Raw genomic sequence first — 16583 nt, 5'->3', positions numbered from 1 at the left:
TGACAAACAAGGGTACATACATGACAAACAAGAGTACATACACTACAAACAAGAGTACATACATGACAAACAAGGGTACATACATGACAAACAAGTGATGTCTGGGGGATGAAAGAGAAAGGAGGTGGTAAAGATAGCTCCAAGTTCCCTGCTCTGGGTACCTGAGGATAGACACCATTCATTGTCATTGAAAGATGGAAAATATGAAGGGAAGAAACTTCTAGCTCTGTTTGGAACCTGTTGTGCATGAGGAACCAGTGGAATGTTTAGCATCAGGTGACGGCAGAAGTCTGAACTTGCAAGAATGACTTATGCAGATTAGAGAATCAAGAGCACGGCGGTGGCTCCTGAGACCACAAGACTAGGCTGTTGCTTGCTGTGCCTGGAGAAACAGGCAAGGGCAGACAGACCTTATTCTCTATTCAGAACAGGGCAAGAGATAAAGGCAACAGGAAACCACGAAGGACCAAGCAGAGAGATGGAAGAGTCCTCAGAGAAGTAGCCAGCCTGTGGTGTTGAAAATTGCTTTATTCGATGTGCGGGTTTTCCCAGTGTGCATTTCACTCCATATGGAAAGAGCATCAAGTTTTTCAAGCCATCTGGGCACCAGAGATGGGTAAATCTTTGTAGTAATAGGAGCGGCGGGGCTGCGTCCCCAGCACCCCGGCCGCCTGGCTAGCTTATGCCCCGAAATAACAACACACAAATTGTATTCATTTAAACACTGCTTGGCCCATTAGTTTCAGCCTCTTAACCCATTTCTAATAATATATGTAGCACCACGAGGTGCGCTTACCAGGAAAGATTTAACATGTCTGACCTGGTGGCTGGCTGCATCGCCTTTGCCCAGGAGAGAGCTGCATGGCATCTGTCTAAAGCGTCTTACCTCACTCCCTCTTTCTCCCAGCATTCTGTTCTGTTTACTCCACCCACCTATGTTCTAAGCTATCAGGGCCAAGTGGTTTCTTTATTGCTTAACCAATGAAATCAACAGATTGATATATGACACTCCCACATCAAATCTTGACCAACCCAAATGCTTAGGAAATGGGAAGCTCTGGATAGTTTTACCAGTTGGGGGTAGTTTCTCCCGTCTCTGGTTGTCAGCACTTGCTGCTCACCATCCTATCGGTTCAAATTTACTTTTTCTTCAGCTTTATTCTCATTTTCTTGTCCTCATCCACCCATACTCTCTCCCAGTTGCCTAGTGACAACCTAGTAATCCGTTTCCCCAGGTACCTATTTCCTGTGTGTTCCAATTAGTGTGGCTGCATAACAGACCACCCCACACTTAGTGAGTTTGAACAACAAGGCTGGACATAGTAACACATAGCTGTAATTCTAGAGCTTGGGAGGCTGAGGCAGGAGGATCATGTGGTCAAGACCATCCTGGACTACGTAGGGAGACCCTGTCTCAAAACAAACCTAGAAAATCCTAGCTATTTTTCTTATGATATTGGCAGGGCTTCGTGAAGAAAGTCCAATTGTTCCATTTGCATTAGCAAAGGTGACTCAAAGTTGGTAACGAGGCACCTGGGATCCTCTGGCTTTTCTCCCCATCTTTCTGTTCTCTACATACATTGCTCTGTGGTTATGAAAAAACCAGACTTTTATGTTTCACTTTAGGGCATGCAAGGTACATCCTGGAGAGAGGGGGTGGGGGCTAGATGGGATAGAAGAAAGAGAGGGAGGAAGAGAAAGGAAGAAGGAACATAAGGACGAAGAGGAGGGAGAGATTGCACCAGGGCATCTAGGGCTCACATTTAGCCTTGGAAGTTACATGGCATTACACTCATCCCATTCCATTTGTCAGGACAGCTTTTGAGTTCCCTCAGGCTCAAGGGGAGAGAATACAATGAAATAGTGTGACTGTCTCATCTTCACAGGAGCATTTGACTGAACTCCGATTCTGCAGAATACAGTTAGCTGTATCAGGCAGTCATCACATCCAGAATCAGCCCCGCCCCCAAGTCTTATGAGGTCTTTTCTCTGTTAGAACCCATCCTCCCCTCCATCCCACTCACACATTGCACACTCCTTTCCACAGAAAATGCTCAAGGCTCCGAAGGAGGAAGTGAACTTACCCAACTCCTGCTAATAAATCTCCTGCCACAACCTGTCCCAAGAAGGACCATTATCACACAGATCACCTGTTGGCTAATTTCTCATTGTGGTTGTGTATGCTTCAATCTGACAGGCTGTAGAATGGGGGACATGGTAGGGAGACTTCTCTGGAAGCTTTTCCGTGATACCTGAATTCTCTTATTCTGTATGTGAGGAGCAGCCTTTTATAGGAAACAGCACAAGACTTTCTCAGGACACCTCCTGCAAGTTGTAACTTAAAGAATCAACCTAGGACATGAATTTCATTTTATAGGGTAGTTTGTTTTACACTTTCCTTCAGAAAAAATGGAATTGTAAAGAGGAGTTTAATGCTCGTGGAGATGGACTCAGGGGTTCTTTTTTAAAATTTATTTATTTAATTAAGGATTTCTGCCTCCTCCCCGCCACCGCCTCCCATTTCCCTCCCCCTCCCCCGGTCAAGTCCCTCTCCCTCACCAGCTTGAAGAGCAATCAGGGTTCCCTGACCTGTGGGAAGTCCAAGGACCGCCCACCTCCATCCAGGTTTAGTAAGTTGAGCATCCAAACTGCCTAGGCTCCCCCAAAGCCAGTATGTGCAGTAGGATCAAAAACCCATTGCCATTGTTCTATTACAACAGCAGCTCCATCAGTGGGATTCCTGAACATTACAGTAGTTTCCCAAGTAAATGGGTGAAACCATCAATGCGCTTTTGAAAATTACTCAAAAGTTTAGGCCATTGAACTTTTTCTTTGAAGGCTCCACATATGCATTTTTGTGATTATTTTCTGTTTTGTGTTTTTGCAGAGAATGGCTCTGAAGATATTGATATACTTCCTAGTGGACTGGCTTTTATCTCAACTGTGAGTATTTGCCAACCAGTCTGATGCTCACATCAATAGCAGCATAGACAGGGCATTAAAGTTTCCAGCTTGAGATGCCAGATGGACCCCTACATGTTCATCCCACCTCTGGGTAGAACAGTCAGCTACAAAAGCCAAAGTGCAATCTGGAAGGCTAATTAGAACACCGCAGGCACACCTGACTCTGGCTGCCCCCTGTGGTAGCTTCCTGTGTGCAGCTGCATGCTTGCCTACGGTCTCTGGAAAAGCGCATTGATGTCTGTTTGATTCTCAGGCTGGTCTTCAGTTCTGTCTAGTTGCTTCTCAGTTCCATCACTGCCTTATTGGGTGGTACCTCAGTGTCTGATAGTCATCTTTGCATTAACCAGTGTTCTTGTCATGCTTGCTTATGTATGGAGTGCTATAAGTTAAAGAGTTTAACATCAATACTTGGACTCCCAGCTATTCCTTCAATCAGTTTCCATGAGTAGAGAAGAAAGTGTATTTTGTTCTCAATACCACTTTGACAAATGTTAAATGACCAGGAAGTTATGCTAGGGGATGGGGAAAAAAAATCAGTAAATAAAAGAACAGTGTGTTTATTAGATGTTGAAGATTGTCCTGGATCTACCAAGCCAATAGCACATTGGAATAGGGTCTGAGGTTTTGCTTGCTGGTGTTGTTCATATGGGTTTATAAGAGATTGAAGCCAGGGATGTGTGCATGTCAGTCATAAACTCTACTTCCTAACTAAGTCCACAGTTTGGTTCCAATATTTTGAAAAATTGGATTTACCACACTTTTAGTGTGAATCAATTTCTGTGTCTAGAATTGCATATGGAAACATTCAATTTTCCCCAAACCACTAACTTACATAAATTCTAAATTTAAATACTTTTGGCTCGAAGTAAGGCATCGTAGGGAAGCATGGCCCAAGTTTCCAGATTCTTAAGTAGGCAGATAAACTACAGAGAAGGGCACAGTCAATTTTAGATGGTGGGAGGCAGGATTCTGTTTCTTCACTTTTCCTCCAAACTCAAAGATAAAACTGTCTGGAAAGGCTCTTTTTTATTGGCCTCAGTTTTCTACTGTCAAGTTTGATTTTCAGGGCTATGCTGGACAGACCTGCAAAAGCGATTATCATAGAGTTAGGAGCTGTGTTTGTTGTTAGGAAATGTTTGTTCCTGCCGTATGCAGGAACTCTGAATCTGAACATTGTCAAGAGAGGCAAGAAGGTCATGGGAGAGACCCAGGAGAACAAGATATTGAATGCAGGAAGAGGAAAAAGAGCAAAGAGCTTAAATCCTAAGCTTCAAGCATGAGTTGCTGATTTGCAGAGCGATGCAAAGAGAAGGGTGCTGCCATCTCTCATGCACTGTTTGGGATGAGAATGCTCCCTTTCTGTTGAGCAAGAGCTGTACAGATGTTCAGATTCAGAGTTATTCTATGCAGATACATACTCTTAGCCTTTCTAAAGTGACAAGGATTGCTCCCATCCTCCCACTTTGCCAGTTAACTTCTGTTTCTCAGTAAACCTCTGTGGAGGTATGTGGCTTCCTCAGCAAGCCTTCTCTGGTTCTGCTGTTGGATGTGGATGGACCACATTATCCTGATATGTTCTTGTGACAGCATGTGACTTTAAGTTCCTTGAAGATGGGACTTGGATGTGTTTGTTAATACCCTGTTATTGGGGTTTTCTGTCCTGCCCAGTTACCACAGTCGTTAAGTCCCATAGAAATCACACAGAGGTCTACATTAGTTATAAACTGATTGGTCCATTAGCTCAGGCTTCTTACTAACTCTTATAACTTATATTAACCCATTATTCTTGTTTATGCTAGCCATGTGGCTCAGTACCTTATTCAGTGAGGCAGTCACAGCTTGCTTCTTCTGTGGATGGGACAGGACTGCTGAGGAATGGGCTTCCTTCTTCCCAGAATTCTCCTGTTCTCATTGACCCACCTCTACTTCCTGTCTGGTTGTCCCGCCTCTACTTCCTGCTTGGCTACTGACCAATCAGCGTTTATTTAAAATATAATCAACAGAATACAGACAATTGTCCCAGTCCCCCAGGCACCCAGCAAAATACTAGACATATGAGGTCTGATGATGAATAATGAAAAAGGAAGGTTTCAGTGAATGTCCACAAATACCTTCAGTACATTCTGGGAAATCAGAAGCCGACACCTCAGGGTGACTGTCGTTATTTTCAGTGATATGTAGTAGGAGTGGAATTGTGTGCTCTTACTGGCATACAGCAGGATTGCTGCCACCAATTCTAACCAACAGAACGTCATGAAACTAACCCTCAACCTCCTCTGAGAGTGTTTCCTTAACACTCTTATTCCATTATGTGCAGTGCCTTCCTCCTGTTTCTATCAAATATTTTTTCATCCTAGTCTCTTTGTTTAGACTATAGTATCCTCCTATGTTCCCATGATATTAAGGTACTTGTAGAGATCATTTTTATATTTATGGTGTTGCAGAAGAAGGCTGTACATGAATAGCAGCCGTATGGCTAGATGTCCTTAACATTTCCTCTTTTGTGTTGCCAGTCTCTGAGCCGAAGAACTTACTGATAGATTAGCTGTAGAGAGCACAGCTGAGAAGTGAATTCTATGGTGTCACAGAACAGTGACATTCTTAGCTGAGAAGAACAGACGTCCGGAGAGGGAGGGGCTGCAGGGATGACTTTCACTTTGCTTTTTAACAAGTTGCTTGAAAGCGGACCTTAGAAGGGAGTCGGGGTGGGGGTGGAGGGTGGAGGTGGGGGGTAAGCTACAGCACGAGGGACAGGCTGTGGGCAAACATACGTCAAAATCACTGAGGGACACGAAATAACTGAAGCTTTATGAACGAAACTATGAGGAGAGAACACAGTGGAGGAAGGGTTATGAGAACAGAGGGAAGATGAGTCTAAGAGGCAGAAATCGAGACAGAATTTCTATTTCAGAACTCTGCTTCTGACTTTTGGTCATGAAGGAAGGAGGCATTCTGTAGTGTCCAGGTCCCCAGTGCTGCAGACGGAGAAAGAGGAAGTGCAGTCAAGGAAGACACTTGGAGACTTCTGCATCACCTGGAGATTAGCTTCTCCATAATACAGGAGGTAGAATGTTCATTCCAGTGAAAGGAAAGTGGGTGATGAGGTTGCGTGATCTTTCTGAGAAACCTCAGAGGAAACAAGGAGATAAATGCATAGTTGAAGAAAGTTAGGGAAAGATTTGTCTCCAGGAATGAGAAACGGGAACACAATTCCAGGCCACAGATTAAGTCACTAATGAAAAATAAGGAATAAAGGAAGAGGGGGTGGTGTCCTACAGAGTAGGGGCTCAGGAAAGAAATGAAAGACCTGACAGAAGAGCAGGAGGGTGTCTCTTCCTCAAGAAATGGGGCAGAATTGCTGACGGCCATTCACAGAAAGGAGTCAGAGGCAGCTGACATGAATTGCTATAGTCCTTCCAGAGAAGTGTGCGCTCAACCACCACTCAGAGTGACGCCGAATGGGCTGTGGACTTCATGCGATGAAATGCATTGGGGATACGTATGTGGAAAACAGAGCGGGTTGTCTGTGAGAGTGAAATAGAAATCAGAGTGACAATGTGGACTGCAGGTGAAGCTGGGTTGCACAGCCTTCAAAGTGGCTACGGATGTCTTCCTCTTCTCGTCATAGGCATAGCATAAGTGGCGGTGTTTCACTAGAGTCTTTATTATAGTATTTTGAGGATTTCCAACTATTTATTTTGATCAGATTCATTTCCACTCTTCTCCCTAATTCTTCCCAGATCTATGCATGGTACCCAGATCCACACCTTTTCCCAACTTTCCACCTCTCCCTCTTTTCAGTAGCACACAGACTTCAGTGTGTGATGCCCATATGCTCACTGGAGCTTGGTTGACCCACCAGAGGCCAGAGTCCTAAAGGAAGTTGACTTTTCATCTCCCATCAGCCACCGAGTGTCAATAGCTTCTCACAAGCTCCTCCATGCTCCCTGCTAGAATGTTGACTGGCTTGATACTGTGACATAGCTGTCCCATTTGTGGCTGAAGGTGTGTCCTCTTTCTTAAGAACTGGGCCAGTATAAGAAAGAGCAGGGAGAGGACCCACCATAGAAGCAAGTGATGTGGCTTTATTAGAGAGGTTCTTTACTTGGTGTGGACAGAATCTGGCCCAGAAACAGAATCTGAGAGAAAGGCCCCGCCTATCCTTCCTTCGGGCACGGTGAAGAATGGTCTTTCAGGAACGGAGAGCACTGCTCGGATGGCTTCAGAGACCTCCTTCCAACAATACTGAGGTTCAAGCCTTGGATGACAAGGAGGATTCTAAGAAAAACTTGGAGGATGAAGTGACAGCTAAACAGTTAAGATCACTTAATGCTTTTACACCAGCATGGCAGTTCACATCTATCTAAAAACTTTAGTTTCATGGTATCCCACGACTGCCAAGGGCACCTGGCTCACATGTGGAACACATACATGCATATACTCAAACATGCATATACATAAAATAAGAATGACTAAATCTTTTCAAAACACTTGAAGATATGCATGGGGACATGCAGAGATTCCCACCTGCTCCAAAGTGAGAGGGCAAGGGAAGGACCAATAAGTAAGTACATGTATTTGCAAGGGTAAGAGCAGAAAGAGAAACAGAGAGAGACTGTGGATTAGAAAGGAGAATATTTAGATTAGCAATTGAGGGGGAAGAAAGAAGGTGGTCTATTTTGAGTGAAATCAGAGTGATGGGGAGATATGTGATCATGAAATAACTGTTTAATTCTTGGTATAGACTAAACCAACCTCAAGGTTTGACACAAGGAACTGGGGTATGTTAAAGGTTCGGTACCTTGTGGGTGTCTATTGTTGGTGATAAATACTTAGTCCGGTTGGTCTAAAGGGTCACTGTCCAAAGTATTAGAATAAACTTTGTGTACTCATTGGAGTAAATATTCAAGTTAGAATTTTCAGAATTCCTATAGGAACAAAATAAATCAGAAATCATTATGATGCTAGCACCCTGCACTGAATTGTGGCTGGTGTCATTTATGACTACATAGTATAAATAGTGGAGAGAAAAGAACAATAGAATTAAGCCACACACCTTGTGCTTCGGGAAAGAAAAATTTCAGATATCAAGATTGGAAAGATCTTAGCCATCAAAGATTCAGTTGTTTCATTTTATAGATGAGTACCCCAAGACCTAGGCAGACCAAAGGACTCTGAAAAAGTAACACAGCTTGGTCCCTGGCATTGTAATCTGTGGTTTAACTCTTCCTAAACTGAAAATGGTTCGTTATCTCAAATATGACTCTTCCTGTATTCATAGCCAAGGTTGGAATGACATTGCTGACCCCCTTCCCCCAGATCAGATAATGGCTACAGCTGACAGAGTGAAAAATCCTCAAAATCGAAATGAAGTGCAGAACCTGGAACATTTTTGTTTGGCTTTGAGATTCTGACTTCCCTATGAAAATGTCATTTAAATAAGAGTGTGTGTGTAGACTGTTTCGTTTAAATGTGTGTGTGTGTGTGTGTGTGTGTGTGTGTGTGTGTGTGTGTGTGTGTAAACTGACTCTTTAAATATGCATATCAGTGTAGACTGACTCTCTGTTTCTAAAGGGATTAAAATATCCAGGCATGCCAAATTTTGCACCAGACAAACCAGGAAGAATTTTTCTGATGGATTTGAATGAACAAAACCCAAAGGCACAAGCACTGAAAATCAGTGATGGATTTGACAAAGAATCACTGAACCCGCATGGGATCAGTACCTTCGTTGACAAAGGTAAAACCAAGTGACAAAGAATGGGGGGGTGGAGGGACAGATGCCATAGATCCCTTCTCAGCATCGGAGTTACGGGTAGAGAGCAGGTGCTAGTCCACCAAAGAAATGTGCACAATCTTTGCAGAAATCTTAATATACACAAAAAGCATTTTAAAACATTTTTTTTTTCTGAAAAAGAGTGGATAGGAGAGATTGGAGGAAGTCACTCTTTTTCTTATTTGACTAACATAACCTGCTTGAATACTGTTAGGAGAAATCAATATACAAACTTTTGAAAATAGTAATATAACACTCAAAATCATAGTATAAGGGTAAGCATAGATATATGTCATTCGTGAAAACTGAAACCATAATTTTGTACCTAAAAATATTGCAAAGAAAGTGAAAAAAAAAACCTAAGGAATGACAGATAATATCTGCAACATAATATGTGTGGTTAAGAGAGCATAATATATATGTATATATTTTACTGTGAGGAGACACCATGACCAAGGCAAGCTAAGGAGGAAAGTATTTGACTTACAATTCCATATCACTGTTCATCACTAGAGAAAGAACTCAGTGTAGGAACCAGGATGTAGGAGCTGATGCTGAGGCCATAGAGGAATGCTACTCACTGTCCTGCTCATCATAGCGTGATCAGTCTGCTTTCCTGTAGAACCTAGGACCATCAGCCTGTGTTTGGTACCACTCACAAGGGACTTCCACATAAATTACTAATTAAGAAAATGTGTTATAGCTGGAACTTATGGGGCATTTTCTCAATTGAAGTGCCTTCATTTTCAATGAATCTAACTTGTGGCAAGTTGATATAAAATTATTCACACACAACTTCAAATAGCCCAATTTAAACATGGGCAGGTATCTGAATAGACAAATAGACTAGGAAAGTCTACAAATGCTCATTAAGAAGTTAAGAGGTGTTTGACATTTTCAGCCTTTTGAGAAATGCAAATAAACTCAAAATAAGTCACTTCTTCTATCCACAAGGATGACAATAATAAAAGAGACAAGAGGCTGGGTACATAGGTCAGTGGGTAACAGCACTTGGTCTTCAAGAAAAGACACCCTAGTTTGAATCCTCAGCACCTACCTAAAAAACCAAGTATGGTTGTTTATTTCTGAAACCTCAGTATTGAGAGAGGAGACCGGTGGGTCCTCAGAGTTCACCAGCCAACTGTTGTAGCCAAAATAGTGAGCTTCCAGTTCAGTCAGAGACCCTGTCTCAAAGCAATATGGCAGGGAGCAACAGAGGAAGACACCCAGTGTCCTGTTTTAGACTTGATATCTACTCATGTGCAAACAGCCCACATATATGCACACACACATGCACATGCATGAGCATACACATGCACACACACTCACCTGTGTTGTAGGACAAGTGGCGGGCTGTGTCCCACCACCCAGCTAACTTAGCCCCCAAAATAACAACACAGAAATTATATTAATTAAATTATTGCCTGGCCTATTGTATCTAGCCTCTTCTTGGCTAATTCTTACATCTTGATTCAACCCATTTCTAATAATCTGTGTAGAACTATGAGGTCGTGGCTTACCAGGAAAGATTCAGCATGTCTGACCTGGCAGCAGGCTCCATGGCGGCTCTCTCCCTGCTTCCTTTCTCCCAGCATTCAGTTCTCCTTTCCCCTCCTACCTAAGTTTCTGCCCTATCAAAAGGCCAAGGCAGTTTTCTTTAGTCAACCAATGAAAGCAACACTAATATCAAAGGACCTCCTATACCATTGCCCCCTTTTCTGTTTAAACAAAAAAGAAAGGCTTTAACTTTAACATAGTAAAAGTAAAATTACATACAACAAAGCAGTTATCAGGCAAGAATTACAGTTACAATATTTATATCTATTTTATCATTTATCATAACAATGGAAAACTATAACTATGACTATCCATTTTTCAACTCTATCAAAGACTCCAGAAGGATATAGTATTACCTAAGTAAACAAGAAGTAAGCAACTTCCAAAACTCTAGAAATGACAGAGACATCTCTCTTCCTGGACAGTCACCCAAAGTTCTTCTGTACCGTTGGGGCATCCATCTTCAGGCTATAGGCCCATAGTATCCAGCAGACATTTTCATGAAGCAGGAAAATTCAAAGACAGTTCAGTCACTTTCTTTTGTATCCTGTAGAATGTCTTGCAGACTCTTTCATGAATCAGGAACCCCAAAGGATCATCTCACCTTTAGGGAAGTTCTGCAGTCCTCTCTCTGTGGGTTCTTCATGTGCAGTTTATGCAACAGTCCAGGCAAGAGCAGTTTCTTGCCCAAATGACTATCAAACTCCATAAGGAACCCATCTTCCTCAGGAAGTAGCTTGGTGCTGCCAGGAGCAGATGTGTCTCATTGTCATAAAAAGCCCTAAGTTATTAAAACATTTTAAATGCCATATTCTATAGTCTTTGAAAGATATAAGAATGCCTATCCATCTGAAATATATCTATGCACATCTAGAAAATCTAATTAACATGACTACAAGCTTGACTATTATTGATGATTATCCATTAACAACCTATATATCCTAATTATACATTACATTTTTAAATGATTTACACAATCACAATACCTTAGTCAAGATCAGAAATACATATACATATAACATAATTGACCTTAAATTTATATCAACAAAGCAAAATTCATACTAATGTAAATTATTCATTTTTATATCCTATCCCCCTTTAAATGTAAAAAAATTATAAACAATATTTGGGAATATGGGCACAGTTTTTTTCTCTCCAAACTGCTTCGTGCTCTATGGGGGCACTGTTAATTAGGTCTTTCATGGTATATCCTGTTTGCTAGGTTCATCTCAGTTGGCAGTTGAGCAAAGTAAGTTTTTGAGAGTATTTACAGCAACCTTTCAGGAGGGCATGGTCTATCATACCATATTGGTCTAGAAGCAATCCACAGAGTCTCATCTTCTGTGAAAACAAAAGAAGAACCTCTTTTCCAAAGCATCATATCCTTAGACCCAAATTTTGAAGTCAAGATACCTTTGTAATATATGTCCTGCTTTATCTTAGCAGTCCACGCTATGAGATGTGCCTCTGTACTTAGCTCCTTTACAGTCAAAAAGCTCAAAGAAAATACAATAATACACATAATCCAGATTCTCTGTGAATTTTCCATTTTTATGTGGCTCATTTTTCTTTATTTCTTTTAATCTATACCTATCTGCACCCTGTCTCTTTAAAGAGACTTTACTTTATGCCTTTTTAATACTCTTTTTCTTCTCTCTCACAAGCCTACATATGTCTATCTAACACTATGACCCATTTAGAGGTCTTTTATGTCTGAATCTGTCCTATTGCATTATCTTTAATTCTCTACTGTCTTGAAGAGCTTTTAAAATGCTAAACTCTTAGGAATCTAAGCTGCGACAATCCCAGGTCAAATACAGGTATTGTCCGCCTGCCCCACCCAGTCCAACATGGCGGAGCCACTTGTGCCTCTGAGCCATGTGTACTGCACCGCTAGCATGGAGGAGCTGCTCTGGATGTTGGCTCCACCTCTCTCTAGTTTCAAAATGGTGAACGTACCATTTCTGCTAGCTCTGGGGACACCAGGTAGGAGCCACACTCAGCACTTTAACTCTGAGACTGAGTGTGAGGCACATAAACTCTTTCTGAGTTACAGACAAATCTGCCATGCAGAGCACTGTGTGGCCTGGAAACATCTCTGTGTAGGTGGCAGGAATCCACCATGCTCTCCCACCTGCCTAAGTCTGTCCAGGCAGGAAGAGCTGAGCTACAGGCATACTCTCAGATACTTTGTTCCTGTCCCTAAGTGGACACACAAACATCCAGGCCCACAAATGCCATTTAAATGCTTAATAGCTGGTGTTTGTACCAGCGGGACAGCCCAGGAAGCCACGCTTTATGCCACAACTCTATGGTGTCTCAAGGTCCCTGCCAGCAAGCAAGCTGCAGCATTCTGTTCACAGACCACATTCAAATGCTCTGTAGTCAGACTGCCTGTCTGAAAGAGTTAAAGTTTGCCTTGGCAGGACAGCCCAGAAAGCTGGCATTTTAAAACGGCACAGCTTTTTTGCCTGGTATGGCTGAAAACTGAAAAGCATGCGGTCAGCTGTTCATCAACATCATTTAAGTGTTTCACGGCAGGACCTCTTAAAGAGCTGCACACATGCACACACATGCAACACACACACACACATACAGTACAAGCCAAGATGCTGAGAAATTGGGCCCCATTTTGAAACGATGCAACTTCCTTGGCAAATGTCAGTTCCAAGTGTGATGTTATCACGTGACATGGCAGCTTCACTCTGTGGCGTATGAGCAACAGAACTGGAAACACTTCCACACAAATGTGACTACACAAATGTCATAGCAGCAATCCTCCTAGCACCCACATGCCCACTAGCTCATGAACAGGCCACATGATTTCTCCAGTAGAGCACCATATGACAATAGAAAGAATGAGTTGGGGGGTAGGTGCTACGACACAGATGTACCTGGAAATGCTATGCTCCATGGAAGAATTCAGTCACTAAAAGTCACTAATTGATTAATTCCATTTACATGAAAGATCCAGTAGGCAAAATTATACGGACAAAACGGAGACCAGTAGTGGACAGAGGCTGGGAAAAGGGGGAAATGGAGAGAAACAGCTAAACAACGAGGGATTGCTTTGGGGCTCGTGCAAATATTCTGGAATTAGGCAGTGGTTATTAATGCACAACTTTCTGAATACACTGAAGCTCCCTGAATTTTACATGGCCAATTTTAATGACATATGACTCGTATCTCCAGAAACTTCCCCCAAACAAGTCACACATTATCCACTCTGAAAAAAGCAATCTCTGAAACATTTTGCTTGTTCATAGCCCTTAATACCAAACTAATTTAAATTTGCTGCATGTGTGAGTCCCTTGAGCGTGCAGATGCCATTGTATAGAGAGGTGTCTTCCTTCTCTAGCGTTCTTTGTTTCTGCTTTACTCACTAGGTTTTCCTTATTTGTCTTCTCTGGGTATGTTCGCCATAAAAGTGTATGTCACACATTTATTACTGGAACCTGAGGGTCAAGAACAGTGACTGAGACAGCCTAGGAACCGAGCAAGCAGGTGTTCAGTGACACGTGAATATGGATTTTGTGGGGCGGGCAGCTTTTAAACACTCGACTTAATACTTCTTAAAACTTCTCCACAGAGAAGCTGGAGTGCAGAGAAACGCAGCCCAGCGTTGGCTTGGCTGAGCAAATGGCTGCTTCAGAGTGAGAAGCCAGGTGGTTTTACTTACCTTGTGTCTTTTACGGGGTAAAAACTAGGGAACCCCATTGCACTTAATCCCCCACATCAAACCTTCTTTGCCTGACACTGTGCTGCAGAGGATGTTAGAGTTATCAGCAGCTGGTATTCTAAGATGGGATTGATTTGTGGATTAACTGCCGGACTTACATGTGGACTTCCAGAGTTTGAATGTAGTAAGATTGACAGCCCATTTTATTCATTTATTCACCTCTCTTAATTAAGGGACTAATTCACCAGACCAAAACATTACACAAAAAAACAGTCAGGATAGAGTGAGGAGTTTAAAACACAATTATCTATGGAAGGAAGATCCAGTAGAAGCATAAGGATGGGTAAAGTCAGGGCAGAGTGAATGATTACGACACTCCATCTCTCAAAAGTGTCTGCTTAGGACCTGAAACCCAACCCATGTTCTGTCGCCAACGGTTGGACCCTATAACACAGTAAGATCAGAACAAAGGAGAGATTTCCCTGTGGGGAAGCAGCTCTCCATATTTTGCACAGATCAGTCCAGTGTGCTCAGGGGTTCTGAGTGTAGAGTTTGCATGTGAGGACTCAGACTTGCCCCATTACATGTTTGGTGTCTACAAGAAGGAAAGGAAAAGGGACAAACATAGAACAAGTTTCACAGCTAGAGGATGGGGCCAGTCCCTCAAAAACTCGGACCCATGCCTTGTAATAAGTCAGTAAATATGGCCACTACTGTAAGTCTCACAGCATTTGACATCCCAGAGGGAAAACAGCAAGGCGGGGACATTTTTGAGGCCGGTGATATGCAGAATTAGCTGGTTTGTTTCCTTTGGCATATTGACTTTTCATGTCCACTAAGTTGCTACTGAACCTCAGGCATTTGACTAGTGCTAGAAGTTCATTGTGTAACTGTAGAACAATTATGTTTGCTTTAACACAATCATGTACCCTGTGGTTTCCTGAACTTCTGTTGAAATGTCAATATTTGTGACCTGTCCTAAACATTCTCAGTAGAGATTAGCTTGCTTTCAGTCATGTATTGGAAGGTCATCCGGGGAAATTATAGGTGTTCACCTCCCATTGTAATGCTGTAAGGAGAGGCTCTACTGGTGAGGCCGGAGACCATTGCACAAACACTCATGTCTGCTCTGTTCCTTGGTGTTGGTAAAAATCAGTGGGTTACCCCCCAGTTTGAGTTTCAGTTTCTTCAAAAACAGAAGGAGCTAGCATTGGTGTTATTGATCCATCTAATGGACATGCAAGATACCTAAAAGTAGTGCAGGTCTATATAGTCCCAGCCACTCTGGACTGGAGCCTAAAACTTCAAGGTAAGTCTGTGTAACACAACAAGACCCCATCTCAAGACAAAACCAAAGCCTTGGGAGATGATCAGGTTTTTAAAGAAGTCTATTAATGGTTGCAAGAAAAGTAAACTTGGAAATTCCATCTTCCTTTGAAATTATACCCACCTACCCCTTTAGACAACACTGTGTATCTTTATGTTGTGAACCATCCTCACATGGATTCTACTGTGGAAATATTTAAATTCGAAGAACAACAGCGTTCTCTCATCCACCTGAAGACTATAACACACGAACTTCTCAAGAGGTAAGGCATTAAAGCCTTGCGTGCTGTACTTCTATTTACTTTCCACTGCCTGGGGGCGTTGTTTGTTTGTTTTTTTGTTTTTTTGCTCAGTGGGCATTCATTAACTTTTATTTTGCAGTAGTTTTTCCTCCGGAGTTTTCTAGAGCTTCCCATGGTGAGACTTCACTAGAAATTGCTGTGTTCAGTATTGAATATCTCTCTATTTTCCAACTTTTTGAAAGCCTTTTAATCCTATAAAGATGCTCAATTAGATTCCCAGCTCTAATTTCACCGTCTTTGCCACAGCAACTCAATACTGTGTTCTCCTTAAACACCCAACTCCCTCTTGCAGTTTTCCGTGTAGGTGGCTTTCTCAGAGCCTTACCCACAAGGTGTTAGAAACAACCTCCACGCGGCTTTGTTCTTTGGACCCAGTTTTAAAAGAAAAATTTGATACAAAATCAAACAAACCAACCTGCGGGCACTAATAAAAATAATAAAAATAACCTTTATTAAATGTTGATTGTGTACCAAGTGTTATGTCAAAATACACTGAATTTTCACGTAGCATTTAGTAACAAACAAGAGTAAGATGAGTCTTGTGGAAGCAGCGGGCCAGGTGGGGTCTCTGAGTCTGTTTGTGCCCGGCATAATCATCATGTCAGCCTGGGTCCCTCAGGGCTCCATGCTGGGTTTTCAATTTGCAATGATCAACATTCTTACTGAATTTAGAAAATTAAAATTTTTAGTGGCTAGCCCATTTCAGCTCATAAATAACAAAGGATTCCCAATAGATCAGCTCCACTGTCTCAGTGGGTGGGTGCACCCCTCGTGGTCCCGACTTCTTTGCTCATGTTCTCCCTCCATCTGCTCCTCATTGGGACCTTGGGAGCTCAGTCCGGTGCTCCAGTGTGGGTCTCTGTCTCTATCTCCATCCATCACCAGCTGAAGGTTCTATGGTGATATGCAAGATATTCGTCAGTATTGCTATAGGATAGGGTCATTTCAGGTTCCCTATCCTCAGCTGCCCAAGGAACTA

The 16583-nt window shown here is 42.4% G+C and overlaps 1 protein-coding gene across 1 annotated transcript in view; it reads left to right on the top strand.

Moving 5' to 3' along the window:
• The window catches only part of Pon3 (paraoxonase 3), a 32640-nt gene that overhangs the window by 7080 nt on the left and 8977 nt on the right, over positions 1-16583 (top strand). Inside the window, exons 3-5 of the mRNA XM_005363691.2 lie at positions 2888-2943; positions 8539-8704; positions 15439-15565. Of these exons, the coding sequence (XP_005363748.1) occupies positions 2888-2943; positions 8539-8704; positions 15439-15565 (349 nt within the window). The remainder of the gene's footprint in view (positions 1-2887; positions 2944-8538; positions 8705-15438; positions 15566-16583) is intronic.

Source organism: Microtus ochrogaster, linkage group LG10 (assembly GCF_000317375.1).
Source record: "Microtus ochrogaster isolate Prairie Vole_2 linkage group LG10, MicOch1.0, whole genome shotgun sequence".
NCBI lineage: Eukaryota > Metazoa > Chordata > Mammalia > Rodentia > Cricetidae > Microtus > Microtus ochrogaster.
This window is presented reverse-complemented; position numbering and strand designations above follow the sequence as displayed.